The 17,924-nt window shown below is 37.9% G+C and overlaps 1 protein-coding gene across 7 annotated transcripts in view; it reads right to left on the bottom strand.

Moving 5' to 3' along the window:
- The window catches only part of SLC25A21 (solute carrier family 25 member 21), a 518,509-nt gene that overhangs the window by 16,974 nt on the left and 483,611 nt on the right, over positions 1-17,924 (bottom strand). For all 7 annotated transcript variants that reach the window (XM_021099142.1, XM_021099143.1, XM_021099141.1 and 4 more), the window contains one exon: positions 11,950-12,114. In XM_021099142.1, coding sequence (XP_020954801.1) covers positions 11,950-12,114 — 165 coding nt within the window. The remainder of the gene's footprint in view (positions 1-11,949; positions 12,115-17,924) is intronic.

The following is a 17,924-nucleotide window of genomic DNA, read 5'->3' as shown; positions in this document are numbered from 1 at the left end:
AAAATATATTACAAAAATACAGTGAATAAAACAGTATGGTATTGCCATAAAGACAGACATATAGACTAATGGAATAGAATAAAATAGTGAGCCCAGAAATAAATCCAAGCATCATATATGGTCAACTGATGTTCAACAAAGGTACCAAAAATACACAATGGGAAAAGGATAGTCTTTAACAAATGGTGTTGGGCAAACTAGATGCCCACATCAAAAGGAATAAAAATGAACCCTGATACCATACCCAAAACTCAACCTCAAATGGATTAAAGACTTAAAATAAGAATGGAAAACTATAAAACTCCTAGAAGAAAACATTTGGCAAGAGCTTTATGACATTGGTCTTGGCAATGACTTCATGGATGTAGCACTAAAAGCATAGACAATAAAACCAAAAATAAAAATTGGGATTATGCCAAGCTAAAAAAACTTCTGAGCAGCAAAAGAAACAACAGAGTCAAAAGACAATGGGAGAAAATATTTGCAAACTACATATCAAGTGGTTAATATTAAAATACATAAGCAACTCCTACAATTTAATACCAAGAAAACTAATAACCTGATTTAAAAATGGGCAAAGGACTTAAGTAAACATTTCTCCAAAGAAGACTTACAAATGGCCAACAGGTTTATGAAAAAATGCTCAATGTTACTAATAATCTGGGAAATGTAAATCAAAACCACTGTGAAATAGCACTGCCAATCTGTGAGAATGGCTAATATATGTTTAAAAAAAAGACAAGTGTTGGTGAAGATGTGGCGAAGTTGGAACTGTTGTACACTGATGATGGGGATCCAAAATAGTATAGGCTCTATGAAAAACAATATGGAGCTTTCTCAAAAATTAAAAATATACCCATAATATAGTCTAGCAATCCCACTTCTTAGTATTTCTCCAAAAGAAATAAAATCAGAATCTCAAAGTGATATTAGCACTCCTATGTTCATTACAGCACTATTCACTACAGCCAAGATAAGGAAACAACCTAAGTGTGTGGCTCTGGTGTAGGCCGGCAGCAATAGCTCCAATTAGACCCCCAGCCTGGGAATCTCCATATGTCATGGGTGTGGCCCAAAAAGACACAAAAAAATTTTTTTTAAAAAACTTGATGGAAAAAAGAATACCACGTAGCCTAAGTAAAATATTTTTTATGGATCATATCTTAATTATGTAAATAGGTATTAATGTTGATAAAAAATCTATTCTGTTATTAAACATTTCCAACCTACTTCCATAATTTGCTCCAACTGTCAGCAATCGGGAAACTTCCTTTTTCCCTAACCCACATTTCTCAAGCATATGCCTAAACTATTTTACTCCAATTTTTTGCTCAATTGCAAGGGCAATCAACTGTCACCATTCTTGACATAATTCATCATGATTTACAAACCATTATTGCAATAACCTTTTCTTTCTCATGCTTAAAAACCACAGTTGCTTTTAATTGTTTAAGTAGTAGTATATATTAGTTCCCTATCTACAGATGAGTTTTATTCTTTTCCTCTGAATATTTTCCAATTTTTCTCAAAAAATATGGAACTTATAATTAAACTGGAGCTGAGCAATCTTAAGTATTAGTGGCTTTCATATGCACTGACCTTATTTTGTAATGGCAATACAAAGTCCAACATGCTTAATTTTCAAAAAATTATTTAATTCCCCTGCAAACATTTTAAGGATGATGTTAATATTCCATTTCACAAATGAGGAAACTAAGACAGAGACAAGGCATAAACTGTCATAGAGACATGGCTAACTAGTTAAGTATCAGAATTGGGATTGAACACAAGGTCTCTTACTAGAATCATACTGCTGTTTCCATCACAGTGTGATCTTTGGATGAGTGCAGAGCTTAAGAGATGTGTTTACCAGCCCCTCCTAGGGAAGCTCAGTGAATTTCCCTGACAGGACATATTGTTTATAGACTCTCCACAGCTTAACAAGAGACATGAATAACCGATCCCAAACCATTGGCAACAATGATGTTCCACGACCTCTAAAAATTCAACGAAAGGCACCAAGTCCTCAGAAATGAGATCTTATGATTCAAAATAGTTAAAAACCGACACACTACATATCTGTAACTAATTTAACCATCTAATCCAAACATTACATGGCAGCTAAAAACAGTACCAGCAAATTTAAAGTAGTGGCACTTAAGGAGTTAACATGCAGAGAAGCAAAATATCTTGATCAAAAGAAGCATATGCCTCCCTTTTAACCTTCCCTGGCATGGACTTTGATGCCTTGGTTAGTGACTGGCCAGCTGGCTGTTGGCTTGATAAATAGAGAAACTTCGCCCATCTCACAGGCCTTTGTGATTAGGATCTGGCATCTTTAAGAAGACATTCCACACAGAGGCATGCCAGAAGGAGAGGGTTAAGGAAGATAGAGGAAGCAGGATTTGTTAGCTAGTGAGAGCTGGGGGTGGTGAGGGAGACTGGCCAGGAAGCCTGCTGCTCCCCACAAGGCAAAATCAGGCTTCTCATTCAAGGGAGCTCAGCATGAATATATATATATACATTAAGGTCATCCTCTTACCTCATGTCACCTCAAAATCATATTTCCTTTGCTGCAATTCACTCACCCTTTTATTCCTCTTGATACCACATCAAATCCGAGATCCTTTCTAACTTTAGCTTTGAGTAATTTTAACAGAGTTCCTAATGACCTAACTTGAAGTCAGTATACCCTGGTTCCTCAAATCGCCTTAAAATGAGGACACTGAGAGGAATGTTCTCTGTTCAGGACTGGTTTCGGGCGATCCTAGAGTGGATTTAATGTTACTTGTCAAAAATTCCTACAATAGGTTCACCATTTGAAGAACTAAAATTTTTGTTTAGAAGTGACTAAAAGAAGACTGCTGCAAAATGCCTTGGATAAGAAAATTAAAGACAATATGGGGGTCCTATAAAGAGACATGATTTTCAGCATATCACAAAATATTTCTTTGCAGAACTCTTTTTATTCAGCTCCCTCTTCCCTAAGTGAAAGAGAAAATTGATGATGGGAATGTTATAACCGTAACAGGGTGATTCAAAAGGAACTGAACATTTTAAGAAATCTATTAATTAGATTAAATTCGATGATATTTTAAAATGTGGGCAAAACCAATTTTAATAGGACCTATCACAGTTATTTCCATAATTTTACAGTTAAGTTTGTGCTAAGAGCAGACATCAATTCTATACTTAACTATTCCATCCCTTCTGTAGCACGTCATCATCAACAGGTGGAGGGGTGGGCAAGCTGTAATTCTGAATTTCTCAAGGCTGCAAGTAAGAGGTGATGCAACATAAAGTTTATGATGTATCTGCATGGGAAGAAACTGCAGAAAACACAGTCTGGTAATACATTTCATTCCAAAGCCCAGGGCCTCTTAAAGGAAGGAACTCTGCCATGGCACATTCATCTTTGTGTGTAATCTGGGCTGGACACATCATGGGTGTTTAATAAATGCTCTCTCCCCTTTATAAAGACATAATCCACAAAGAACCAAGGTCTCAGAAGCAAATTACAAAGGAGGTACATACACACACTGGTTAAGCACCTGGTGGCAACCACAAGGCAAATAAGAGCAGCCCAGCATTGCTTTCCCCACAGCTGGCCATGGTTGTTATGAAAATGATGTGGTGTGTTGAAATCATAGTTGTCTCCTGGTAACTGAACAGGGAGGCAGCCTGAGTGAGAGTGAACTGCCTCTTTTTTTTAAAAGAAGTAATTTGCATTTTAGATAGTGTCAATTTCAGTGGCCTAAGTCAACTAGGAGTAGAGTCAGCTCTCAGTATGCACCTTTCATTTTCTTTAATCTTCATTCTCTTTTGCTGTTTTGTTCATAAACTTTGAGAAAAGCCTTTCTTCTCCTGGTATCATGCCGTCTTGTCCCCCAGTGAAAATACCTGCTATTGGACCTTAATTAAAAGATACAGTTGTTTCCACTTCAGAGCTATCAGAAGAATCTATTACAATGTTTGTTTTTTCTTCATGTGAGATAATTTGGGGAAATTCTAGCTTCTCACTATACAGAAGGTCACTAACTAAAATAAGATGGTTTACTTGATAAGCATTCTTCAAGGAATGTGGAGTATTCCCAAGATCCTATCCTTGTAGGGCTCTGGGCTTTGGAGTGAAATCAAAGTCTTATTAAAAGCTCAGAATCTAAATGTAGCCATTCAGAAAATAGCCATGAAAATTCCTAAAATGTCTGTTCTTTAAAAGGTTGTGAAATAGAAAATAATTTTAGGAGTTCCCATCATGGCTCAGTGGTAACAAACCTGACTAGTATCCATGAGGATGCGGGTTTGATCCCTGGCCCCACTCAGTGAGTTAAGGATCCAGCATTGTTTCGAGCTGTGGTATAGGGTACAGACGTGGCTCACATCCTGAATTGCTGTGGCTGTGATGTAGGCTAGCAACCACAGCTCTAATTCGACCCCTAGCCTGGGAACTTCCACATGCCAATGGGTGTGGCCCTTAAAAAAAAAATTTAAAGGTCTTACCTACTTAGCTCAAATTATAAAATACACACAGTGTCAAAATGGGTTAGGAGTTTAAGAACAGCAGTTATTTGATTATTTCATTATATATATATACAGACATACACCTCTATATATCTATTATTTATAAATATCTCTCTGTAAAAAAATCAAATATATATAACCTTCTGAGAGTCAATTATACCACCCAGTATTATCATACAAAATGCAGGAAAGTGTTAACATATTTCCTTGGGAACCGGAGGATTTTTCTGTTTTGGTGTGGTCTATTCCTTGCTTCAACAAAGACACTGATCCCAAGGAAAGCTAAAAAGCCAGGATCCCAAATCGAAATTCTAAATGTTGAGAAGTCAGGGCAAGGACACACTGAGATGCTAGGATAGGGAGGTAGGCAGTTGATCAAGAAGTCTTTGAACCAAGTTTATTTCACGAGATTCTATCGATGGACTCCCTCTATAATGAAACTTTCCCATGCTTGCTTAGTGCTACTTACATGGTGTGTTCAACATGACGCTTCTATTAAATCATTCAGGGGGGGTCAGCTACCTTACCACCACATGCCTAAAACATTCTGGCCCAGATGCCCTCTGCAGCCCCCACTGCTCCTTTCCCCCAGGGTCACTATATACCAGCTATCTTCATTATCTTCTCTGAGGTTCCCCAAGCTGCTTTCTGCTTCTCTGCCGTCACACACCCTGTCCTCTCTCTCTGGTGTCTGTTCATCCTCTCCATCTTGGCCTGGCTAATCCTCATCCTTGAGCCCCAGCCTAAAATTTCTGAAGGAAGGCCTTTCCTGCACCCTTACCCTGCCCCCCTCTCCCATAGGTCTGATTAGGATCCTTGGTTAAAAATTCCCACAGCTTGAGAGTTGTCTTTCATGGCACTTATCACGATTGCCACGACTCAGTTCCCTGTATAATGACTTGTTTATTGTCTGTCTCCTCAACTAGACTGTAAACCCCATTAAGGCAGGAGCAGTGCTGACACTTAGCAAGATGGTGCCCGGCCTATGATGGATGTGTCATGTACACTTCTGGAATGAATGAAGAGAAGGCACCCACTGAGAATCTAAAGCCACTTGCACCTCATTTCCATCCACTTGGGTGGTACCTGACTGGAAACTTTTGGCCTGAAGTTTATTTAAGAAAGTGTCTGAACCCCTGCCCCACTTCTTTCTGCCCTCCCCCCATATCCCCCCCCCCCAAGGGAGTCTGTGAAAACTGCCAGTGAAAGATACCACTTTTTACTGCAGAATCTTGTCACATGCCCTGGAATTTTATCGATAATATATACTCGTAGTTTTACCCCCGTGGTTACTAGAAAGGAGAGTTGTTCTTAATGAAACTTTAATGTTCTTGCCCTTCCCATTACCGGATGATTGGTAAGACTAATGATGGAGTAAGAGAGAATCAGAAAAATAAATGGTCATAAATTAAATCCTACTATGATCTAATTCTACTGAGATTCTTCTTTTCAAAATACAAACATCTCTGCCTAAGTTCTCCACTGGAACCCAAAGGTGCATTTTTCATTCAGCTCAATGCACACCATAGGGAAAGACAGAGCTCTAAATCATGCAACTAACACATTTCCACATTTCCTCTGATAAACTGAAGTGCGCCTGGCCCCACCCTCAGACTTTCTAGAATTTACACAACAAAGCCCATATTAAAAATCAAAAGAAAAAGAAAAACATTTGCATTTCTAAAAGGTAATCTTTTATGAATATTACCTTAGGAGGACACAAAATGTTTGACTTAGTGCTGTCTATAGTCAAATGACCACAGGGACAGGTCTAAATGGTTTATTAAGTAAGAAAGATTGAACCTAAGAAAAATTGTTCTCTCCTAGAATATTTCTAACCCACACATGTAATTTATATCATGGCAGAATTCAACACAAAAGGTCTATTGTTTTTGGCAAAAATAACCTGCAAACATGCTTAATTAGGATGCAAACTGAAAGCTCAGCTTAGTACTCTTGACAGCCATGAGTTTTAGATAGCCCTTTCCGCTGTTATTATTATTTTACTTACAGAAACGCATGAAAATAGTAAATATGGAACTGGAAGACAAGGCTACTAAAGAGGTGTAACATTTCAATCTTACAATTCTCATTTGTGTGTCAGCTTCACAAAAAAAGTGCTCTGAAGACCCTACTTTGGAATGCAAGTGAAAGAATTTTTTTTGTGTGTGTGTCTTTTTTTGCTATTTCTTGGGCCGCTCCCGCGGCATATGGAGATTCCCAGGCTAGGGGTCCAATCGGAGCGGTAGCCACCAGCCTACGCCAGAGCCACAGCAACGCAGGATCCGAGCCGCGTCTGCAACCTACACTACAGCTCATGGCAATGCCGGATCCTTAACCCACTGAGCAAGGGCAGGATCGAACCCGCAACCTCATGGTTCCTAGTCGGATTCGTTAACCACTGCGCCACGACGGGAACTCCAAGAAATTGTTTTTGAAAGGAAAGCTGACCTTCATGGATATTTGAAAAAGATGTCAGTATTTAAGTTAATCATATCTATTTCTAGAGGGCTTCACTTTGAGAAGTGATGGCCTCTTTCTGGGGAGAAGTGATAATTCTTTATACTAACATTCTACTCCATTTACTGCACAAATGCCTCCATGAAATGAATTTCATGGTCAGTTAATATCCAAAGCAAATTTCTATCGCAGCCACTTATTTACCATTCCATGGGAACATCTAGATTCTAGAAATACATATGCAAGAATATATAACATGGCACCATTTTCAAACTGATAACGCCTGGCTTGTCCAGAGTCATGTCTTATAATTCTTGATTTCTATAGATTATAGGCTAAGGATATGAAAACAGAGGACCAGGTTCCAGATCTGAAAGAGGCAAAAGAGGAATCTGGTTACATGTCTGGATACTCTAGCCATATCTCTGAGTTAAATTTTAGTAACAATTTTAAAGTGATAATTTATGTGAGACAAAATACAGGGTCAGATGTAGAGCTAAAATATTATATGATATAGTGGAAAGAGTTCTGGCTTCTAGTTCTTTCCTTCCCCTGCTGTATATCTTCAGATAAATTATGTCAGTAACTTTCAGTTCTGGGCCTTTATTTCCTTATCTGAAAATAACAGTTATTGTGATGAGGGTCAGGCAAAATCATGGACTTTACAAATGGCTTTAATAGTATAGAATGGCACCGAAGGTCAGGATATTTCTGTGAAACTTGGAAAATGTATCTGCCAGAGATCACCAATTAAAATTAATTAATTAAAGTAAAAAATTTCAGAGTGGATATCTGACCTGAGCTACATCTGAGCTTACTGTGTCAAGGTCTTATTTTAACTCTGTAGACACAGTCTTAGGGTTGAATAAAATGTGAAAAAGTTAACTAGGTATTCTATTTTATGAGATTCTATTAAAAATTTCACTGATTGGAGTTCCCGTTGTGGTGCAGCGGTAAACGAATCCGACTAGGAACCATGAGGTTGCGGGTTCGATCCTGCCCTTGCTCAGTGGGTTAAGGATCCGGCGTTGCCGTGAGCTGTGGTGTAGGTTGCAGATGTGGCTCGGATCCGCACTGCTGTGGCTCTGGCGTTGGCCGGTGGCTATAGCTCCGACTGAACCCCTAGCCTGGGAACCTTCATATGCTGCGGGAGCGGCCCTAGAAAAGGCAAAAAGAGAATGAATAAATAAATAAATAAATAAATAAATAAATAAATAAATAAATAAAAATTTCACTGATTTATTTCCAATTATAAAATTAATACATGCTTCTTATAGACACTTTTGACAGCTCAGAATACTAGCTGTCAAGGCTGTTTGCTTTTTCCTGCTCCTCCCCTCCTCACCCCTCCTCACACACACGCAGGCACACACACACACACTCCTCCCCATTTCCACTCCCCAGATATGATCCTTATGGACAGTTTCTTATAAAATCAAATACTTTGAACATGGAAAACCCTGGGAGGTCAATTTGTGAATTTTCAAAAATATTAAATAAAAAATCTAGAATTATCTCAGGCCAGGCAGAGTTGGTGAAATCTCAAATTCCCTTGGGAAAACAGAATGACCAATTGCTGGGTGAGGGAAGTGAAGCAATAACCCTGTAAACAAACTGTCCAAAGTATATGGCTAGAAACGGCAGAGAGCAGGGATGGAAAAAAGCCTTCAAGGAACACCACCTCCTCCTTGTGGTTAACAACTTGATGACGTTCTTCAACATGTTTTAATGATTATCATACCTTCCCCTTAGCAAAGGATTGATTTATTATGGTTTAAATTGAAAGAATACTGGTTTCCCAGTTTTGAATCAGGCTTAGATTACAGAACACATAAAATCAATGACTTTGTTCTAGGCAAAAAGAAAAAAACCAAAAAGCAAAACACACTCCCTGCCCCCCTCGCCCCCAACCCTCAACCAACACCACAGCGTTCGTTCGAGTGCAAAAGGAACAGTTCTGGGGAAAAGGACTTCATTTATACACACTAAATGTTTCCACCACCCTCTTTGCCGCTGCACCTACCCCAATCATGATTATCAGCATCACCACACTTAACACTTCCATGACACCTTAAACAACTTCACATATTATTTCTTTTATTATTTATTTTATTCCCAACTCCATTTTGTCAGGTAAAAAGAACAATTTTAGCTTTTCAATTAATATATTTACAAAACTGAAGCCAGAGCAGTAAAGTGATTGGCTCAAGATCATTCTCCCAGTAAAAGTATGCTCCCCCAGTTATACCAATAGTATCTAGGTGTCTATCTGCAACTCAGATCTCTCCTCTCAAGCTCCAGTACCCACATGAGACTGCAGACCCAACCTCTGCACTTCAGAGTCCAAATGTGGTCAAACTCAGTTTTCCCGGTTTAGTCCATAATATTCTCTCCCAGACTTGTTCTTTTTCAATGGTTTTCTTTCTCAATGAATGGTACCCCTATCCTTTCAGTTGTTCAAGCCCCAAACCTAGGTATCATCCCTACCCACAGCCTCTTTTTATCAACATGTATATTGATTCCATCTCCGCATCCCATAGCTTTTGGCCTCTAAACAGTCAAGTGTACTTCTCCTCGCCTTCGCCATCAACACTACAGTCCAAGAGTCCAGCATCACACACAGAAACCATCTCCATGCTGCCCTCTGTCTTTTTCTCACTACCCCCACTCCACCCATTGTCAAGGCTGCACCCTGAGTGATCAGGTAATTCCTCTGCTTAAAATCTTGGCTTCCCGGTGCTCTTCAGATAAATAAGACGGATCCTTTGTGTGACCTATAAGGGTTAATATAATCTGACCTCTGTCAACTGGCAAGATAAATGAGGTCTTTCCATAATGTCAGAATACCATGATGTCTTTTTTAAAATGAAAAATAAATACGTAAGCTTCTGTGTTTTTTTAAATAATGCATAGCATTTAATAACTTAAATGTATTAATTGTAGAATGAAGCTTACATTTGTGGATTTTTTTTTAAGCATTAGTAACAGGATCATTTATAAATCTTACTGATTTTTTTGAAATTCTTTCTTAAATACAACCAAATTCACATTATTGTAATAACATATACATTAAAATACATGCACAAATATAGGTAATAAAATGTCATTTATATAATATTTGTAAATAATTATATAATTCATTTCATTGTAATTTTTTCCTTTTTTTTTTTTTTTTTTTTTTGCTTTTTAGAGCAGCACTCATGGCATATGGAAATTCTCAGGCTAGTGGTTGAATTGGAGCTGTAGCAGCCAGCCTACACCATAGCCACAGCCACAGCACTGCCAGATAGGAGCTACATCTGTGACCTATACCACAACTCATGGCAACACCAGATCCTTAACCCACTGAGCAAAGACAGGGATTGAACCTGCATCCTCATGGATGCTAGTCAGATTCGTTTCTGCTGAGTCACGACAGGAACTCCTCATTGTGTCTAATTTCTATAGATAGAGTTCTATCTATTTATTGGCTACCTGGAGAAACAGAGGCATGGACATTTCCCCCAGGTTGTAATTCACCTTACTCATCTCAGAGTTTAAAAGAACATCAGCTTCATGGGCATGAGACTTGTGCGGTCCCCCAAGGCCTGCACTTAGAAGAGCCCCACACTTCATTTATTGCTCTACTGTTGCTGTCTTAAAATTCTTAATTTTGAACATTTTTATTTTGTCCTGGGCTCCACAGATTATTGAGTCTGTTGCAGCTAAACTTTTTTTTTTTTTAATGTATTAAGAGTTGAATTATCTTATGTCATCCAGATTTCTGTGTTTCGTGAATGGAACAGAAAAGCTCTGAGGACCACCAGAGTCAGAACTGTCAGTCAGCTACAGGGAGGGATTGATACACACTGTGGTCATTCATAGATTGTAGCTGATAAAGCGTCAGTTTATTTCAATAAATGAGATTTCTAAATACAGTGAAACCTGGTTAATAATTCTGGCTAGTGAGCAAGGCACTGTCAACAGATGGTTAAGGTGGAACATGTCTTGAACATGTACTTGAGATAAGTACTGGTCTAAATTATGGGGGGTAGCTGGACAACAGCAAGTACAACCAACTTATAGAATCAGGTGATAGCCATATTAGAAATGTTTTTATGCTTCATAAAAAGTCCTTCGATACTTTTGTATTAAGCAAAATGAAGACCTGAACTCCTGTGGGAAACTGCCCGAATGTGAAAAATGTTTCCTCAGCTGGTGTTTCCAGAATTACAGGTTTGATTGAAGACAAGCAATAGGACAGTGGGAGAAAATTCTGTGATGCTCTAGTAAAAGACGCCCATTTAAAAACACATCCCCTGGTCCAAGACCTTCCATTTGCCGCGGGTGCGGCCATAAAATCAAAACAAAACAAAACCAAAAAAGTCACAGGCTACTTTTATCTGATTAAAGTTGAAAGGGTGCTGACATCTATAAGTTACCATTAAATATTATTATTATTATTTTACATCAAAAGTGTAAGATCCTAGAAGGGTTGCTTTATTTCTTACCCTAACTGACTTAGGTGAATTTAGAAATTAGTATCTAGGTAAAATTTAAATTTTAGGCTGATTAATTTCCCTCATGAATTCAAAATTTATTTAGACTATGGATTTCAACTTTCTTGAGAAAGTTATGCTTCTGAAGTAAAAATTAAGTAATAACATAGTTTCTAGAAATTCCTATTAGCGATAACTGTGAAGCTTTCAAGTGTAATGGTGATTCTTTAAGATGCACTTTAGTGTCAGACTTGGGGTCAGATCTCTCCTTTGCTATTTACTGTGTGACTCTGGACAATTTCCTTGATCTTTCTAAGCCTTTGTTTCCGACAACACTCAAAGAACAAGGCTGGTGCAAGGATCAAATTAGATAACAGATGTAAGAGGTCAGCTCTGTGACTTGCACATGAGAAACAACTCTACGAATGTAGCTATCTATCATCGATAGGATTCTTCCTCCAGGATTTTAATCTTAATATCAAATAGTTACCTTATTGACAGGAACAATGTTTTTGACATTGAAGTAGAAGCCAAAATAAACCATGTTGAAAACTCCATGACGTCCCAAAGTTGCTGTAAATCCTTTGTTCAGGCCCTGGAGTCCCAAGCCTTCTTTCTTAATGATGTGTCTTGCATAACTCATGGTGGATGGTTGCTATAGGAGAGAGAAGAAAAGCCAGAAAGGTCATCTTTGGGACCATGAAACAGTAAATTACTGACTTAGCTTCTCTTCAAGCCAGAATTATTAAGGACTTTTTTTTCCCCCAAACATGAATAATCATGCCTAGATTCATGCTTTCCAAAATCAGGAAAGCTCAAAAGTAAACAAAATTGCATGCATAACAACAGAACTTACAAGGAAGATGGTTGGCAAAGAAAAAATATCTTTGGTAGAATTAGTGAAACTAATGTCATATAATAACTATCATCACTTTCAACATGTCAATAGCTGCATCCAGTTCTGGATCATCCACACTAACAGAAGGGATTAGCCATACAGATATACTGGTAATCCATAACTGCTCCTAATCCAAAAGGAATTTAAATTTGACTCCTGGATCCAGCATTATGTATCCTTCTAATTATGTTTTTTCTAAAGCAAATGTTACAATTAGTCTTGATTCCATTGCCTCAATAGTTTAAACTGGTGCTAGGTTAGAAATGGGCCATGGATAAATAGAAGCTGATTGCAGACTTCCTCAAGAAAGTGGGCAATCAGTGTGTATATCACTTGCTGTGATAAATGATAAATCAATGGTGTTGAGAGTACTGGGTTACCTTTAATTTACTTCTTTCCAGTCCTTTGATTACCCAAGGTAGAAATACCTTGACTGCTGGAATCCAGTCTATGCTACTTTTGAATTTACTAAAGAACTCACTGTAGCTTGCCCTGAGGTTTATAATTTGTTACAATACAATTACAACAATTCACATGGGTTTTTAAATAAGGTTGAGTGACTATTTCCTTTTTGGAGACACAGCACAAAGGATATCACTCCCTCTTACATTTTGAATACTGAATAGTAAACAAGGGGAAGTGTTCAGCATTTGATTCCCCCCCACCACCACCCCAGAGGCAAGCACTGTCATGACATTTGTTTGAAATTTAACTGGAGCAGGTTGCTGGTGTGGTCATGGCAGTCTGATGCACTTACTGACTAAAAGTGTTTTCTTATCAGGTGCAATTAAGGCTGCATCAGCAGAACAGAATAGAACAAATCCAATCAAGGCTTTCCATCCAACTCGTATTTGTAGCTGTATAATTAACATGATACATTTAAATGACCTTGTTTATACAGTAAATCCTATAGCTTTTGCTGACAAATGTTTTAAAAACTCTAGTTACAATTCTGCACTCAACTTCATCTTTTCATTTAAGAGGATTCATTACAATAAGTTATATTAAGCCTAAGAAAACCCTTTTTTGCAATGAAGAAAATAAATGAGAATGCATCTTAAAACGATAAAAGATATTTCATATAGGAAAACCAAAAACTCTTGGAAGGTTAAAGTTCACTCTCCATGCTACAAAACGGGATTTTTGTTTGTGTTCTGCCACACTGACTATCAACCAAATTATTATTTATTTTGGTTTTCAAAACAGACTTGAGGACAAGTTGAGCAGAAGTTCATTTCTGTTGGAAAGACTCTGAAAGTGCTGAGCAAACTCCTAGGCACTGCTCTCTTGCTCTGAGGAAGGCAATCTAGGTAGGGGGCAAAGGGAAGGGGAGGAAGCAGCTTTCCTGGGGATGGAAGAAACAGGGTAGAAGTCAGGTTGCCTGGGTCCAGACTGACCAACGCTGGTCCTCTCTGCAACCAGCTCAAGCTTTCTCTCTATCCTTACTCACTCTGAGGTCCTGGGAAGGGAGATGGGAAACTCAGAGGCCACCTAGTTTCTTAAGCAGCAGAGGAACCAATGAATGAATTACAGTGCAGATTAATAAAGCTTTCCCTACATAAAACAAGTATAACTTTCTATTGTTTAGAATCTAGTCTACTAAATCATCAAAATTAAAAGAGAAGACTTCTATTAGATCTTGGTGAGGATCAACAAAACTTCAAATGACATTGGCTGATGGCCTATCGCCTTATTTTTACCGGCTTGGCTGTTAGGTGAGTACAAAATATAATGCATGTATTTTAACTAAAGTGCTTTGTTGAGTTAGAGCTCATTTGTGAATAATTAAACAATTCAGAGGGTACCACAGTATTTAGAACCAGTGGGTTGGAGTCAGAAAGCCCTGAGTTTTAGTACCAGCAATACCACTTGCTAGCTAAAGCAGGTATTTTATCTTCCAATTTATTATCATTTTACTCATCTATAAAATAAGGATAAGAAAAGAATCTATGATGATAAATAAGTCAGTGAACTTTGCCCAGTGTAAGCATTTACTATATATTAGCTGTTAATAATGACGGCAGTTATGATGATGATAAAAATAGTTAATAATAGTAAAATGACAGGTAATTTATTAGTTGAAGGCAATGACAGTCAAAAGATAGAGGCTGATTTGAAGGAGAGGAATGATATGCATAGCCTATTCCTGCTCATTCCTTCTGGTTGTCCTTTCCTTTTCTCAAAGCTCTGGACCCCTGTGCCAAAGTCCTACAGAAATGCATGCAGAATGCAAAATCATAGGTCTGCTTCCTCTGAGACCCAAACACATGCCACTCTTGGGCTAGCAATCCTGTTCCAAGGACAATTCCTCACCCCAGGGCTTTCTTCTCAGGATCAGTAGATACGGTAACATTGGCCTCTTCCCTACCACTTAGTAAGAACTCAGCACTTGACAGGTCTATGACTGTAGAAATAAGGCCACACTGGAGCAAAGGATGGGAAAGGAAAGGGACAGTAAGTGGTTCTCCACCTCACACAGTTTATTTACATTCTAAAGAGCATTTCATGCGTGCTAGCAGGTACCTGGAACACAGTAAATGCTCATCAACATTAGCTGTTATTATAGATGCTTGGTTGTTCACACAGACCATCATATTTAATCCTCTCAACAAGCATGTGGGATGGGCATTGCCATGACCCCCATTTGATAGCTCAGGAAACTAAGGTTAAATTCTTGCTCAAGAAGCCCTTTAGGCTCCAAGTCTGTACTTTTATACTCCATGTGGTTCTATCGTCCTAACATATCTGATTGCCTCTCTCCACAACCTGCAAGGTGGGTAGCAGGTATATTCTTATTTTAGAGGCGAGGAAACCAAGGATTGTTAAATAATACTCCTAAGGTGAAAGTACTGCTAAGTGGTGTCAGTAGAATTCTACATCTCATCCAGTGCTGCCTTCATTCTCGTTGACTTATTCTTGTTGTATACATGTTGTAAGATTTTCAGAGTTTGATAATCCAACTGATAAAGGAAACAGGAAATAATATGAATATATTTTTTCTGCCAACTTATGGTGAGATAAAGAAAAACCTAAATTCTAATTCCCACAAGAATTAGAAGTGGCTTTTTGCTTCATTCAGCGACATTGTATCACGCACATGTAAGCAAATATTTAATTAGAAAGGCAAAACATGACTTCCACTAGGATGCTTAAATAGGAAAATATAGAATCATTTTGACTAGATCTCTGTAAACACAAGGGATTTTACTAAACTTATTTGATTACTAGGCTTCCATTTCAAAACAAAATGGTACCTGATTAGCATCATCAGCCAAATGATTCCAATACTATCCAACCCAGCAGGTCACCACCAATTCAGTTTCCTTCCAATATTTAGATTCAGTCCAATTTTCATATTTAGTTACCAGTTGTGGGCCAAACTGCATTCTGAGATTCCCAGATATACCTTTCACTAACTGCACCAGAGCTGCAAGCATGGAAGAATAAGTGGTTCAGAAAGTAGTTAATATGGTGTTATCACACTGCTCTCCACGTTGGCTTATAAAAATCTTCATTTTACTGCTACTTTCCAAAAGTATTTCCATTTGAAGGCAGTCGAAGTCTGCTTTACCTTTGATTTCAGCTATTGCCAACTGCTAAATCTGGGAACTCCCTGTTCTTTCATGCATTTATTTACTCAACAAATACCAGCTGAGCATCTGCTAGGTTCCAAGCACTGTGCTACCATCTAGCACAGTACTTTGCTCATATTCTAGAAACATAATATTTATTCATTTTTATTAACATATAGTTGATTTACAATGTTGAGCCTATTTGTGCTGCATATAACAAGGATTTTTTGCTTTGATTTTTATTTGGAGAGATATACTGATAAATTTTATATCTACCCATGAGAATATTTCACAATAGTTATGAAGTATGAAATCAAATTTCTGTAATTGGTACAGCTACTATGGAAAACAGTATGGAAGTTCCTCAAAAAACTAAAAAATAGAACTACCATATGACTCAGCAATTCCACTCTTGGGTAAAGAGTAAACTGGAAAAAGCTTTTTTTTTTTTTTAATTATAAAGATATATACACCCCAATGTTCACAGCAGCACTATTTACAATAGCCAAGACATGGAAGCAACCTAAGTGTTTATCAACAGGTGAATGGATAAAGCAGGTGTGGTACATACCCACACAGAAACACAAGGGATAATACTCAGCCATAAAAAAGAATGAAAATTAATATCGCTTAACATGTGGAATCTAAAAAATAAAATAGTAAATATAATAAAAAAGAAAAAGACTCTTTGATATAAAGAAAAGTCTAGTGGTTACCAGTGGTGAGAGAGAAGTGGAGAAGGGCAAAGAGGAGGGTGAGGATTAAGAAATACAAACTATTATGCAAAAAATAAATCAGCTACAAGGATATATGGAACAACTTAGGGAATATAGCTAATATTTTATAATAATTATAAATGGAGTATAATCTTTAAGACTTGTGAATCACTAGGCTGTACACTTGTAACTTACACTGTACATCAACTATAACTCAATTAAAAAAGATGTGATATATATATATGCACAATGGAATATTATTCAGCCATAAAAAGGAACAGAATTCTGCCATTTGCAGCAACATGGATGGGCCTAGAGATTATTATGCTTAGTGAAATAAGTCAGAGAAAGACAAATGCTATATGATATTACTTATATGTGGAATCTGAAAAACAGTACAAATACATGTATATAGCAAATCAGAAAGAGACTCACAGATATAGGAAACAAACTAGTGGGTACCAGTGGGGAAGGAGAAGGGAGAGGGTTGTATTGGGGGTATGGGATTAGTAGATACAAAGTACTGTGTATAAAATAGATAAGCAACAAGGATATATTGTACAGCACAGGGAATTATAGCCATTATCTTGTAATAACTTTCATGGAATATAAACTATAATAATGCTGAATCCCTATGCTGTACACCTGAAACTTATATATTATAATAAGTCAACTGTACTTCAATACATTTTTTAAAAAAAATTAGAAGTCCTTAAGAGGTTTAAATAAAAGAGAAGATCTGTTGCCTACACAATGCTCCCAGGTACCACGCTGGGGCACTGATTCCTTACCCTCGGAGAGCCCAGAATTACCAACATATCACTGGGGTGACATATGGCAGCCTGAGCTGTTTTTTCTGGAGTTCTTCCATCCACCTACTGACCATAGCTGGCTCTGATTAGCTTGTGATATCACGGACGGAGGTTTCAGACAGTAGGCATTGTTCCTTAGGTAAACAGTGAACACAGCATGGCCAGTAGGCACAGGCATTGGGTGTGTCAGTGGATTTCCTCCATCTCTAAAGCGAGAGAAGAGCTCTAGGCACAGCACATCACGCATGTCCCTTTACTTGCTTCCTATGGCAAGGGGAGCTCGGTTGTATTTTAGAGCCAATGGAATAACGGTGTCGCACTAGATTTCATCATGATTGGAAAGCCAACTGGATGAGACCTTCATACAATGGTGTGAGTATCCAGATCTGGGCCTTAAGAATAATACTGCTTTGTTAAAAGAGAGGAGATCCCGTGGCTAAACTTAAGTAGAAAAACACCCCTTGCTC

Source organism: Sus scrofa, chromosome 7 (genome assembly GCF_000003025.6).
Source record: "Sus scrofa isolate TJ Tabasco breed Duroc chromosome 7, Sscrofa11.1, whole genome shotgun sequence".
Taxonomy (NCBI): Eukaryota; Metazoa; Chordata; class Mammalia; order Artiodactyla; family Suidae; genus Sus; species Sus scrofa.
Note: the sequence above shows the minus strand (reverse complement) of the source record. Positions and strands in the feature narration are given on the sequence as shown.